The following is a 14353-nucleotide window of genomic DNA, read 5'->3' as shown; positions in this document are numbered from 1 at the left end:
AAACCACAACACAAATTTTGCCTCCATGCAGTTTGAATAATCACATGAATAATGTAAGAAAAGTCTGCTTATTATTTCCTAATCATGCATTTTTTATGTTCCATAGCTGCTCATTGGAAGATTTTCTTGGAAGAAGAATTTTTTTTGACACAAGCACAGACATCTCTGCAATAAATGTGTTCAGTCACCAAGCACAACATCGTACGGAACAGTTATATGACTTGATATTTTAAATTACGTACTTTATTGAAGAGCACTAATGTCAGCGTCCAATCGGGAGGCGGACTGACGTCACACAGCAGGACCAAACAAGCAGCATCCGGAGCGCGAGCCTCGCATCTCCGCCTCAGAACGGTAAGACAAATTAACACCAAACACTGTGACACACACCATGGTTTTTAGCTTGATATACCCACAGATGCGGGTTTCAAGATAATTAATGACTAAAACCAATTATTCACCGCATAGGTTTGTGTTTAGAAGCGAATAAGCTGCGATAAAAGCCTAAACAGGTGATCACGGAGGGATGCTCGAGCGCTCCGCCGCTTCGTTTTTAACGCACGACTGAATGCGGTATCGGTTTCGTGAACGCACAGGTCGAAATTGCAGATTAAAGCTTCAGTTGCCGGTGGTTTTTGGATGGTTGATGTGAATCAATGGCGGAAGTGAAATGTAAATGTGTAACATAGAGAAGAATGGCCTGTGATTTAGTCATAATGTCAATGTTTATCTATCTAGGCACTGTGTTTGTGTATTTGTATTGACAGTGCATAGATGCATATTGTGGATTTCATTAGTCAGTCAGCAGGCAAGCTTATTATTTAAGCCACACAGACTTAAAGAAAGAATATCTCTCCTCAAACCCCCCTCCTTTGCTCGTTTCTCCTGCAGCAGTGATAGAAGATAAGATGGCCACCTCCTCCTCCAATCTGGAAGAAGATGAAAGTCTGAAAGGCTGCGAGGTGTTCGTGCAGAAACACAACATACAGCAGATCCTCAAAGAGTGCATCGTCAACCTGTGCATTGCCAAGCCCGAGCGGCCTATGAAGTTCCTGCGGGAACACTTTGAGAAGCTGGAGAAGGTGCGTTACTCTTACTGTATTTGCTCTGCTGGTGGTTGTGTTTGTAGAAGGTGTGCATTTGCATCGGAAAAGGGTGATGGTTAGGGATCTGGGATGTCGCTTCATTTCCATGGAGCTGGAGAAGCCGGAGCTGGAGAGTTATTGAGATCATTGCTGTCCCATTTGGCCTGGCACTTAACCTCAGGATGCTCCCGGGGGATTGTTCCTGTAATTAATGTACCGTACGTTGCTTTGGGAAAAAAGTCTGGCTGAATGCACTGTGATACAGTGTTAATGAACGTCTTCTCCTTCTTTCAAACATCCACGATCATTAACTGTCATTGTGCTAGTGCTCACAGTGAGGTTGATGTTCTTTTTGTGTCTTAATTATTGACAAGTGCAGCACAATAGATAGATAGAAGTAATTGCAGGTTTTGGAACGAGAAATCATTGGTTTCCATAGTGCTCCTTTGATCGGTTTCTTGTGCAGATGCAGAGCGTGTGAAATGAGTAGACGGTACACTTATGTACTATATCAGGATCTGTGAACAATCTATAAAGTTCGTTTGCAAGTTTTAAAATAGATTTAGTAGGGCTTTCATAGCAACCAAGCATGCAACTCATTATATTCATGTAGAATCTACAGTGATTCTCAACCTTTTTGAGAACTGTCCATAACAATATTCAAAGGTTTAAGGATTAAAAATGGTTTACTCACCATTTCTACCTGATTAAATACTTTAGAGCTTATCATAAATACAAAAATGTATACTCTTTACATGGCATTTTAAGGATTAAAAAAAATATTTTCACGACTTTCCCAGGTCTAGAAATTACACTTTTAAAATGAATTCAAATTCAAATCAACTTAAGTCTTCTTGAGGCCCCCTGGTTGAGAAACACTGATGTAGAATAAATGACTTTTTGCTGTATTCTCCCTGTTTTTAATATAGTTGGTTAAATAACATTTTAAGAAGTACTTAGTACACCATTGTCCTGTTTCATTATGTTTTGATTCTTTATTTATTAAGACAATATCTGTTCAAATCTTGGCTAATTAGTAGTGTGAGCTAAGGCAAGTATTACTGTTAGGATATTATTTATCTACATTCATATATAAACAATCATATAAATAAAAAAGAAAATGTTGCACAGATGTAGAATATGAATAATAGAATAATAGCCCAAACATGACACTACTGTTCAAGAAGTATTTAGAACATCTTTGTCCTATTTCACTGATTATGTATTAACACAATATCTGTTGAAATATAAGCTAATTAGTAGTGTTAGCTAAGGCAAGTATTACTGTTATGATACCTCAAATCATGTTTAGTTTTTTTTTAGGAGAGGTGTGCTGTTACTTTTATAATTGATCAGACTAACAATTTTCGCCTGGAGGACAACAAAACAGAATATCGTACTTATGACTCTTCCGACTTGAGTCAGAAAGTATTCAACTAAACAAAACACCTAGAACACCATAGCAACCACCCAGCAACCAACTTAAAACCAGTTACCCCATAGCAATGCCCTGGCAACCACCCTCAACATTTTAGCAACAAAAATGTTTCATTTACACTAGGGCTGCACGATTATGACAAAAATCATAATTGTCGATTATTCCCTTGAAATTGTAATTGCGATTATTAATTACGATTATCACAATTTACATTGAATGATGTTGTTTATACTATTGTTTGATGCAACTGCATGCCGTATTTTACACTCTAACTGAAAAACATTTAGTGCTTTTCTATAGCATTAAGCCTTCAAATGTCAAATATACATCGGATTGGTTTCTTCTTTAAATTATAAAAAAAGTAAAAATATGAACGGTATTATAATGTTATACTAAAACTAAAACAATGGAAAAACCCATAAGATAACATGTAGAAAGAAAAAAACATATCTTAAGCGTGCAGAATAACATAAGTGGACTTTGAACGATTAATTGCCTCTTTGAACGATTACGTAATTGTGGCATCCATAATTGTAATCGCGATTAGAAATTCGATTAATTGTGCAGCCCTAATTTACACTCACATTTGCTTCAGGACGTGTAAAAATGTTTGTTTATACTTTAAGTCTTTGTTTTGTTTTTGTCTTTTTCTTAAGTATTTAACAGTAATATTTTGAGATATTATTACAATTTAAAATAACTGTTTTGCATTTGAATATATTTGAACATGTAATGTATCCCTGAGATTGTAAAGCTGAATTTTCAGCAGCCATTACTCTCAGAAATCCTTCAGTGTTGAATATCAATGTTGAAAACAGTTGTGCTGCGTAATATGTTTAGCAGAAACTGTGAAAGTTTCTACAAAAGTTTCTCTAGAAAGTTCAAAAGGACAGCATTCTTCTTTAAATCGAAAACATTATATTTTGTAACATCTTTATCACCACTTTTAGTAAATTTATTGCATCCTTACTGAATAAAAGTATTAATTTCTTTCAAAAAAACAAACAAAAAAAACACTGAGACGGTAGCGTACTTTATGTAAGAGGAACTTTAATGAGCTGCAGTTGTTCAGTACTATAATCAGCATTCCCGTTCCCCCTCAGCAAACAATTAGGAGGCATGCTGTGTTTTTTGATGTTGTTGCCCAATCTCAGACTCTGTGTACCGACCGTATGAAAGTCACAGCAGTCATTCGTTTAGCTGGAGGTGCCAGTATTTGCATCCACACTCAGCAGCAACTAAACATCTTTGATCATGTGCTCCAGGAACAACAGGCCTTTTCAAACTGGCAGACGCTTTGGGCTCGAGTTTTTGTTAGGAATGCGTTTCTGCTGAGCTACTGTTGGTTTAGGTAGAGCATCAAACAGCCGAAGGGATTGTGTATTCATAAGACGCGATCAGATGGGCTGATACTGAACGCAGCACAAGACGTCTGCAAGAAGGGAGCGACTGTCCTTGTCTTCTCCTCATGATGATAGCTTGTGTTTTTGGGGTTATTTAGTGTCATTGAGCTGCTGGGTGAATGATGTTTACTGACCCACTTGCGTTTTAGTCATAGATGGGGTTTAATTGCTCACACATTCTCTCTGTCTGGCACTTTCTGTTAATTTAGAAAGATGAAAATCCGCGGGCTGATAAATGATATACACCCTTAACACTGTGGTTGTCCTCTTTTCTAAATGTTGTGTCTATAAAAACTGTGCCGGATTAAAATCTTTATGTAGGGCACAAGGGACAAGGCAACACGAGGAGAAATTTTTAAGGAGGAATAGAAATTTACCGATGTTACTAAGGGATGCAAGATTCTTAGTGAAAGATCTTCATGTCAGCTAGGCCAATATTTGGCCTATTTGAGATTAGCATCAGCTAATAACGTGTCCTCTTGTTTAGAGGTCGACCAATATGGGTTTTTCACTGGCCGATGCCGATATTTAGAAATCAGGGCAGCCGATGCCGATATATGATGCCGATTTTTTTGGGTTTCTACTTTCACATGCAAATGACTTGCACATAGGATAACGTTCCGGCTAGGGTTGTGCGATATTGACAAAAAATTATATCTCGATATTTTCTGGGATTTTATCGATAACGATAATTAGACGATATTTTGCTGAGTGTGTTATTATGCTGGTACCTTATGAACTGCCGAAGACAGCTGACTCCTGATGTTTTTAATATTACCAAGCAAATTAAATCAACACAGAAGCTGCATCTGAAGTGGCATTTAGATGTATTTGCACACACATGTATTTTGTTTAATGCGAGACATGAGTGCATTTAACCTGCAATTACAAATGCATAAATAATGTTTTGATATATTAAACATAAAACGTTGAATACTGATATTTGAAATTATTTAAAACATGAAAAAAATCAAAAAGAAAAAGAAAGAAAAAGCCGAAATTTGAAATTAAAACCGCCAGCAGGTGGCAGCAAATCACTGTTAATAAGTGAGTCATTGCGATTGAACCAAATCATTTAAATGGTTGATTCATTCAAGAACGAAACACCGTCATGTTGCTCAGAGACACAAAACGGCACTGTGGCTGTATTCAGCATGATTTTTGTTGGCGAAATAGAGCAAAAACAAGCAATATGGTGTCTAAACCGTAAGTCTCTTAATTAACTTATTGTTTATTGAATTCAATGTCACATTTATAATCATGGTAATTTTTGGAGAAAAACGGCACTCTTCGTGTGAAATTGAATAACTATATGAAGTGGTATAAATATATAAATTTTCTGCCATCATGTCTTGAATTTGTGATCATTCTAAATGCATTTTAATAGACTGAAGAATAGAAAGAAAATGCACTAAATGCGCACACGCACTAGTCTAGACTTCACGTAATGTATGCGTACGCTCTGTAGGGATGTTTTGAATGGTTTTTGCAAAATACTCGATAATGTCAAATCGCACATCGTTAAAACAACAATTACGATATTATCGCAGACGATTATATATCGCACACCCCTAGTTCTGGCATTAATTCTAGTAGGGTAAAGCGTAATTATACTTTCGAAACGGTCTGTTTTGCCCTGCCATCATTAGCTGAATCTGTGTGTGAACAAGAAGCGGCTGCAGAATGTGAGCTGCTCAGTCTCCCGCAGCCAGAGAGAGATTCTCCGGCATTCCGCAACAATGCTTAGATGCCCGCAGATGCGCCTGCCTATAAATCGGCCTAGTTTGCAGCACAATCGGCCGATGCCGATTAATTAAAAATGCCAAAAATCGGCCGATTAATCGGTCAGCCGATCAATCGGTCGACCTCTACTCTTGTTCATGTACCAGTTGCATACTAATGCCAGTATATGGAGGTTAGCCATAAATATGGCCCCTTTTAGCCCAAAGATACACTACCATTCAAAAGTTTGGGTCTTTTTACTTTTTATTTTAATTATTTAAGTTTTTTTTTTAAATAGATGAATACTTTTATTTAGCAAGGGCACATTAAATTGATCAAAATACATTTCTAATTTTACAAAAGATTTGTATTTGTATTTTAAATAAATGCTTTTGAACTTTCTATTCATTAATGAATCCTGGAAAAAAAATATTATGGTTTCCACAAAAAAATAAAATAAAAGAAGCAGCACAGCTGTTTTCAACATCAATAATAAATAATGCAATTTCTGAAGGATCATGTGACACTGAAGACTGGAGCAATGATGCTGAAAATTCAGCTTTGATCACAGAAATAAATGACATTTTACAATATATGTAAATAGAACACAGGTATTTAGATTTTTGTAAAAATATTTCACAATTTTACTGTTTTATTGTATTTTTAATCAAATAAATACAGCCTTGGGGAGCATAAAAAATTAAAACATTTAAAAACATTATACATTAAAAAAAATCTTATTGACCCAAACAGATTACATATGTAGATTTAAGCATATTGCTTTTGTAAGAAATACATATGTGGATTAAGTTCTTTTGTGCAGGGAGGTCAAATTTAGAAATGATTCTTTCATTAGAACTGATTCTTTGTAATGATTCAGTCAAAGTGATTCACAAAGCATTTGTTGATGAATAAATAAATATCTTAATAAAGAACTGTAAACAACAGCAGAACAGGTGACAACAGCAATTGTACTGCAATAATGGAACAAAAAAATATATATTTTAAAACAAATAAATAATCCAGTTTACAGTTTTTGTGGCCTCCAATCCAAAATTGTAATTCAGATTTGATGATAAATCAGTATCTTTTGCAAATACTTGTGACAATAACATTTTTGGTTGTGTGTCATTAAAGTTCAAACCTAATTTGATAAAAGTGTGTATGATTACAACCTCATATTTGAATTGTTTGTATAGACACTAGTCTAATTTTTTGTGTGTTTGTGGTGGGTTTGCTCTCATATTATGTTTGAGTATGTGCATCGATGCATTGGTGAGCGAAATGATCTTAATGGGCATATCGTCTTATATGTTTTCTGATTTCACAGATTTCAGAGTACATTTGGACTGTTTCTGTGTTATTTCATGGACAGGCCTGTTGATGGCTGTCTAAAGCTTTGGAGAGCGAGCATGTGTGTGTTTTGTGTGCATTTGTGTGTGTGTGTGTGGCATGTACCCAGCTGTTCCTTTGCATCTGACTGCCTTCACTTTGGTATTTGTGCCTTGGGATGTTTTAGAGGGAGACCATTTTACAAACACTTTATCTTTTAAATGCTGTAAAATGTTTAATTGTGGAATTAACAGACTGATATCAGATTTATAGGGGCCAGAATACTATAGAGCAGAGGTGGCCAAAATTTTTGCCATGAAGGACCACAAATCAAACTTGAATGAGAACTGTGGGTTGAAAATAAATGTTGCATAATATCCAAATATATTATATGTGAAATGTAAATAATAATAAATAAATAAATAACATTAATTTATATTCTCTACATTTGGGGAAAAAAAAAGTTTAAACAAAAAGGATAAATTGGAAATGAAGATACGCTTCAGTGGCGTGTTTTTTTTTTCATCCTATTTTTCCCTCAGACTCTTGTAATTATAGCATGGTGCATAACTTTAATATATGTAGGATAGAAAAGGGTTGACACTCAAAAATGTCACTTTATTCTTTCTGCAGATAAAATGAGTAAATATAGCCATTCAGCTTTACAGTAAAATTTTGCCTAAATTTGCCTAAACTATTACAGAACATTTTATAACAGTCTTCACATTAACCCACTATAATGAATGTCACATTTAGCTGTGACTTTAATATTGCATATAGTATAGTAATACAGTGATATTTCTGTCAATATCAGCTCTGTCTGTTTGAATGAGAGCTGCCAGTTACTTTTTCCCCCACTAAATTTATTTTGCACATTCATTTTCACAATAAAGAAGAAAATTACTAGTTATTAAATATTTTCCTTAAAACCCCCCCCCCCCCATAAGTTTATTTTTCACATTCATTTTCACAATAAATGACTAAAACATTTGGTTGTTCTATATATACAGTGTACACTGTATCTGTCATATGTAATGAATATGATTAGGGGTCAGTGTTTTTCTCTCCACCCCATATGACTAGTACACATCTTGTTGTGACACACACACACACACACACATCATTTGTGCTGTGGCATGCAGCTTTATTGTTCTTCCCTCTTTCATACGGGAATCTTTCACTGTCTCTCTCTGGCTCTGCCAGTGAAATCTCAGTGCTGTTGTGTCTGCTTTCTGTGCTCACAGTAGGTTTCAGTCTTTTAGATTTTATGATCTGTAATCGTGATTTGTAATGGGAGCTTCACCCTCTTAGTGTCCTCTGTTTTCACACTGCACAGATGTTTGGGTGTCCTGTGCGATGGGAAGGAAAATCCAGATGGTCACGACCCTCTCGATGTTTTCAAACGGATGTTTAATCATACGTGTCATTCACTTCCTCTCTCCACAGGAAGAATGCAAGCAGATCATGGCCCGTCAGAAGTCCAACTCTCAGTCCGACTCTCATGATGATGAAGTGTCTCCTCCTCCTCCAAACCCGGTGGTGAAGGCCCGGCGCCGGAGAGGTGGGGTCAGCGCCGAGGTCTACACAGAGGAGGATGCCGTCAGCTACGTCAGAAAGGTTAGTTTGGATTATATAGCCAATGTAGTTCTGAAAAAAACTGCAGTTAAATTTGCATTATTTTCAAGTACGCTATTTAGGATGTTTTGGATTTGTCTCCGTCGCCCCATCAGTAATAGGCCAGATTCACTGCTCTGATTTCACATAGTTTTTTTCAGTATAGACATTCACATCACATTTGACTTCCATAATATGGTTTTTCTGAGTGAAACAGAATATTGAGCAGTAAGTAACGCAGGACTGGATTTTATTCAGTGTGATTTGATTGGATGATTAGGTTGTTTTATTATCGTTTAATATTGTTTTCCTTTTCTGTACCTCTAGCAGAAAAGAAAAGTCAGAAAATCCTATGGATATATTTTTCTTTTTAGAATAACATGCACTGATGAATTGTGCACAATAATAGGAACATTTTAAAGTATGTAAATAAGGTTGAATGTTATTTTAGTATTATTTATATACAATTACAATAGTTATTAATATTTTTAATTAGCATTTAGTTATATTTATTATGCTGTTTTATATTTTCAGTTTTCATTAAAAAAAATTGTTTAACTTATTTTAACTTTAGTAATTTTTATGTGCTTTTGTAATTTTTCATATTTTTATTTAGTGTGATTCAGATCAAATGAGCAACTGGCTAGCAACATCCACAACACTCTAGGATCATCATTGCAGAACATTTTTCACAACACAACGCTCACAAATAATTGAGGAAATATGCAGAAATTTCTATATGTTAGGAAAACCTTATAATTTGTTTGTTTTATGAGTGATCATCTATTTTATTGTTTTCTTTGGTTATAGGTCATTCCAAAGGACTACAAGACAATGACCGCCCTGGCCAAAGCCATCTCTAAGAACGTGCTGTTTGCCCACCTGGATGACAATGAGAGAAGGTAAATGCACGTCATCTGAGGTGGTTTGTTGTCAGGTATTATAAGTATATAAGGTTATGTTCACACAATCAGTGTTTGGGTTTCCTGTAAATAACTAAGATGTACGTAAACACAACCATATTAATGGCTCAAAAACAAGACTGACAGCTGTATTCTGCTGCTGTGTGGACAGGGCCTCAGCCACACTATATTTCTCATTGGCCTTGTACACACTGTAAAGATTCAGGATTGACAACCGCATTTAAATATGGGAGTGAATCCTCTAAATGATTGTTTTGTGTGTGTACAGAAGAGAACTCACTCTCGAAATTGTGATGACTATGTGATGCTATGGTAACAACTGACACTGTTGTTACCATAGTGAATTTTGGGTGTCTCGCGCGGTTAGTATCTGCTATTTTTAACTGAAGTATTATTACAGTTACCAAAGACTCATTACATTTGGAGATTTTAACCAAATCACTGTCAACAGAGCCGTCGTGTTTTCTTTATGTTTGGAAGGCTATTTCGCTGAGCACGCTCTTGAAGGGTTGCCATGTCCACTTATTATAAGTGACACTTATTAAATGTCTTTGGGCTTGTGGTTTGGACTTGTCCCATAAAGCAATCCAGTTTATGGAGTTAATAAAGTAGACAGGTGCAGGTCTCAATTTTTTGGTATCTGGCTTATTTCCAGGATAACGCTTAGATTTGAGTTTATTATGGGCTTGCTCTTATTAGTTTTTTTTTCTTGCAAGATCTGGCAACAGTAATGTGTCAAAACGTACCCTGTGATTTCTTGCACCGCACACACAGAAGAGAGAGACAACTCTTAATACATATGTAAATATGTCATTAACATTTCGTTTTTCAGCTCGGTTCCGTACACACTGCGTAAAATTTCTGTAAATGCAGTTGTCAATACCTGAATTTTTGTGAGTCAGTTCAGTTGCACAATGCGGCTGTCACTCCCGTGTATTACTGAACTGTGTGTACAGAACAAGATTAAGCACTATAAGGAAAATTGACCACTGTTTTGTGGCCATTGTGAAGTCTTTCTTATGAATCGGGTTACGCTGTTACCAGCTTGTTTCTTGTTGTCAGCGCTGGTCTTGTGAGTGTTTGGCGGGGTGAGGGTATGAGTCGTGTCAAGAGGGGCTTGTGAGTACCCACTGTATTTGCTTTGTTGCTCTCGTCACCATGGCTACCCACATCGAAATAAACATGCATTGTGTCTGACCGTAGTGGAAAGTGTGTTTTAATGCGGGTGTGGGGAAATAGCGTTGCTCGGATTGTTTCATTTTGGCTTTCAAGTCCGGGAGATGCCACAAACCCTAAACAACAACGAGGAGAAAAAAGCCTCTCCCAGTCCACCAGGAATTTCGCTCAGGTTGTGTACGGAATACGGTTTCACTGCTGAGGAGAATCCATTATCCATACAGATCCACCATGAAGGGAACAAACTCTCAGCTTTCTGCTTTTAAAGCCTCTGTGAGAACACTCGAAACGGCCCAAATGCTCAAACTCCCCAAAACATCCCGTCTGCACTCAGCTGGAAATTCACCACACTTATTATCAGGCCTTCTTGCCAGGGACTGCAGATGCACGTTATCGGGTTTTAAGATTGATTTCATATTTTTGGCTGTTGTGAATATATCACAGTCACCATTTATCAGGCATGGAATTACAGGCAAATTTAGTTGGAAAAGACTGATTTTGTGCAGTGCATCATCTTAAGGCAAGGCTTACCTTGTCATTTCTCTTCTGAAAGCTCCAGAACACTCTTCATATTTCTGATTCAGATTTGTGGAGAACATTAATGTTGTTTCCATGGCGCTCCTGGCGACGGCCCCGCTCAATGTCCAATTATCTGCATGTGTGTCTGCGATACTGTCAAAGCAACAGGCTTGATGTGGTCATACCGAACATGACTCTGCAGTATCTGGGAAATGACAGGATAATGACATTATGTTAGGATCTTTTCATTGTTTTATAGAGTTATGTTAGTGTGAGATGTTGCAGATTCTCTAAGAGCAGTCTGGATTTCTCTAAGCATGCAGTGAAGACTTTAATATGTTTATTAACAACTTATTAATACCTGCTGTATATATATATATATATATATATATATATATATATATATACATATAGATAGATAGATAGATAATTTTTTTATTCTATATACATTACTGTTAAAGTTTGAGGTCAGTGAGATTTTTTTCTTTGAAAGAAAGAAAGAAAGTTTATTCAGCAAGGATGCATTAAATTTGATCCATAAAATGTTTTGTACTTTCTATTCATTAAAGAATCCTAAAAAATATATATCAATGTTTCCACAAAAATATTAAGCAGCACAACTGTTTCCAACATTGATAATCAGAAATGTTTCTTGAGAAAATCAACATATTAGACATGCAATGTGTGATCATGTGACACTGAAGACTGGAGTAATGCTGCTGGAAATTCAGCTTTGCCATCACTCAAATAAATAAATAAATAATTAATTATTTTTAATAATATTTTTTTAAAAGTATATATTTAAAATATATATTCAATATTCAATTAAAATGCAATATATTCAATAAAAAATATATTCAAATCATTTAAAACTAAAATGAAAATGAAAACCATAAAAACATTTTAACTGGAATGAAATAAAATATAAAATAAACTTATTTCAACTATTGACAAGGCAACATTTCTTATTTGAATTTACATAGAATTTAAAAATATATATACCTTGATGTACTAAAATAACTAAAACTGAAATAAAAATTAAAAATTAAAAATTGAAAAATAAAAAGTATACGGACATATAAAAAGAAAAATACTAAAATCCACAATAACTCACAATAAAATTACTGACATTTTAATTAAAACTAAAATGAAAATGGAAAGAGTATTTCAAAATAATAATAAAAACTATAATAGTATCTCATTGATACACTACAATAACACTGATTCAAATAGAAAACATTTAATTTAAGTTATAATAAAATTTAACAGTATTATTTTTTTTATTTTTAACAGTATTTTTGCCTGGGTGAACTTAAAGAAGGGTGGACTTAAAAAAAAAAAAAAACTTATTTCAAAAACATGAAAAATCTTACTGACACCAACCATTTGAATGGTAGTGAATTTAATTATTTTATTTGATTGACCTATCTTGATCTGTAGACACTAGTCTACCACACCCCAGATGTGTGCACAGTGCAGTAAACTCAAAAAGTAGCAGCATACACCAGCTAACATGGTGAGCGAGAGTCATATGCCATACAAATGTAATCACCATTGGCACAGATTTGGCTGTTCGCTCTTGCAGGCGTTCACACATATGGCCATATATAGTAGAACATGCCATACACTGTTTGCTTTATTATGCTGCAGTCAGTAAGAGCTTCTTGTTAAGATCACTGGAGACACACGGGCTGCTGGAGCTAAACATTACAGCTAGATGGCAGATACTGTAAGGGAGTATCTGGCATGTGGTATAGCCCACCCTAGGATCCACCCTACAGGTTATTTGTTGTCTAATGTGGTTTTGTTGCCATGGCAAATAAAAACAATTACCTCACGGTGGTATGGGAATAGCTCATTGGCAAATTTAATGCACAATCTAATGTTGGACTTGACCTTGGGAGTTAGGTTAGCATGAAAGAAATGTAAGTCATCAATAGAAGCTGGGTTTGTAAACTGAATAACAATATTCTTACACAAAAAAATAATCTTTTTATTTTGTTCATCTATTTTATGATGTTCTTTAAGGAAAGAGTATGATTTCTGAAGGATCATGTTTTTTTTGTATTCAGGTGGCCTTTATACTGTACATGTGTTCAAGGTTTAACTCTTCACAGGTTTCTGAGAGACTTGTTGAGATGTTTAGGCTTTACACATACATTCACATTTCTTTGCCTGTTTTGCTCGCATAATCGGTGTCGAAAAGGCCAATATTTATATTTTTCTTGTAATTTTTTTTATTTATTTATTTGAAATATTTGTAATGCTGTGACACTTCATATATTTTTGTAGAAAAGGTTTTATTTATTTATAAATAATAATATTTATTGCACTGCTGTAAGAGTATTAATAACATATATTAATATATATATTAATATTAATCACATATCACAAAATAATATTTCAGTGCTAAAAATTCAATATGTTCCTAAAATGGGCTTCATTTTCTTTATGCAAACTTCCTTTTTTGTCATTCCCATTATTTTCAATGGTTATTGTCATTAAAGTAAAACATTAATAAAACATAAAATAAAATAAAAAAGGCAGTATGACAAACACATTACATATTTATTTACATTAAAGTTATAGTGTAATATTATTTACTGCACTGCTCTAAGAATTTGAAGTAAAGGTAAAAAATATGAAAATATAAGTTATGTTAAATACATATCACAAAATAATTTTATAATGCTAAAAAAATCTATATTTTCCAAATTTTCTTTTTTTAATCATTCCCATTAAAGGGGTCATATGATGCGATTTCAATTTTTCCTTTCTCTTTGGATTGTTACAAGCTCTTGGTGCATAAAGAAGATCTGTAAAGTTGCAAAGACTAAAGTCTCAAATCAAAAGAGATATTCTTTATAAAAGTTAAGAGTCAGCCACACCTACCTAAAACGGCTCGTTCTAACATGCCCCCACATATCTACGTCACTATGTGGGAAGATTTGCATAACGCCGCCCAAATGTTCACGCAAAGAAAGAAGCGTAACTTTTATTTTCGCTGTAGTTTTGTTGTTGCCGCCGCTGCCATGGCGTGAAGGTGCTGTGTGTTTCGTTGTGAAAGTGAAACTACTTTGGTTGGCCTTCCAAAAGAGGACGATATCCGCTTCGTCATGCCTAGAGCTGATCCGTGCTGGT

At 35.0% G+C, this 14353-nt stretch overlaps 1 protein-coding gene across 1 annotated transcript in view; it reads left to right on the top strand.

Moving 5' to 3' along the window:
* Positions 1-200: 200 nt before the first annotated feature.
* LOC107563218 (cAMP-dependent protein kinase type I-beta regulatory subunit) overlaps positions 201-14353 on the top strand; it is a 68781-nt gene continuing 54628 nt past the window's right edge. Inside the window, exons 1-4 of the mRNA XM_016248031.1 lie at positions 201-354; positions 892-1082; positions 8427-8597; positions 9405-9496. Coding sequence (XP_016103517.1) covers positions 909-1082; positions 8427-8597; positions 9405-9496 — 437 coding nt within the window. The 5' untranslated portion in view covers positions 201-354; positions 892-908. The remainder of the gene's footprint in view (positions 355-891; positions 1083-8426; positions 8598-9404; positions 9497-14353) is intronic.

Source organism: Sinocyclocheilus grahami, unplaced genomic scaffold (genome assembly GCF_001515645.1).
Source record: "Sinocyclocheilus grahami isolate Dianchi unplaced genomic scaffold, SAMN03320097.WGS_v1.1 scaffold863.1, whole genome shotgun sequence".
Classification (NCBI taxonomy): Eukaryota; Metazoa; Chordata; class Actinopteri; order Cypriniformes; family Cyprinidae; genus Sinocyclocheilus; species Sinocyclocheilus grahami.
The sequence above is the reverse complement of the archived record's forward strand: the minus strand, read 5'-3'. Positions and strand labels throughout refer to the sequence as shown.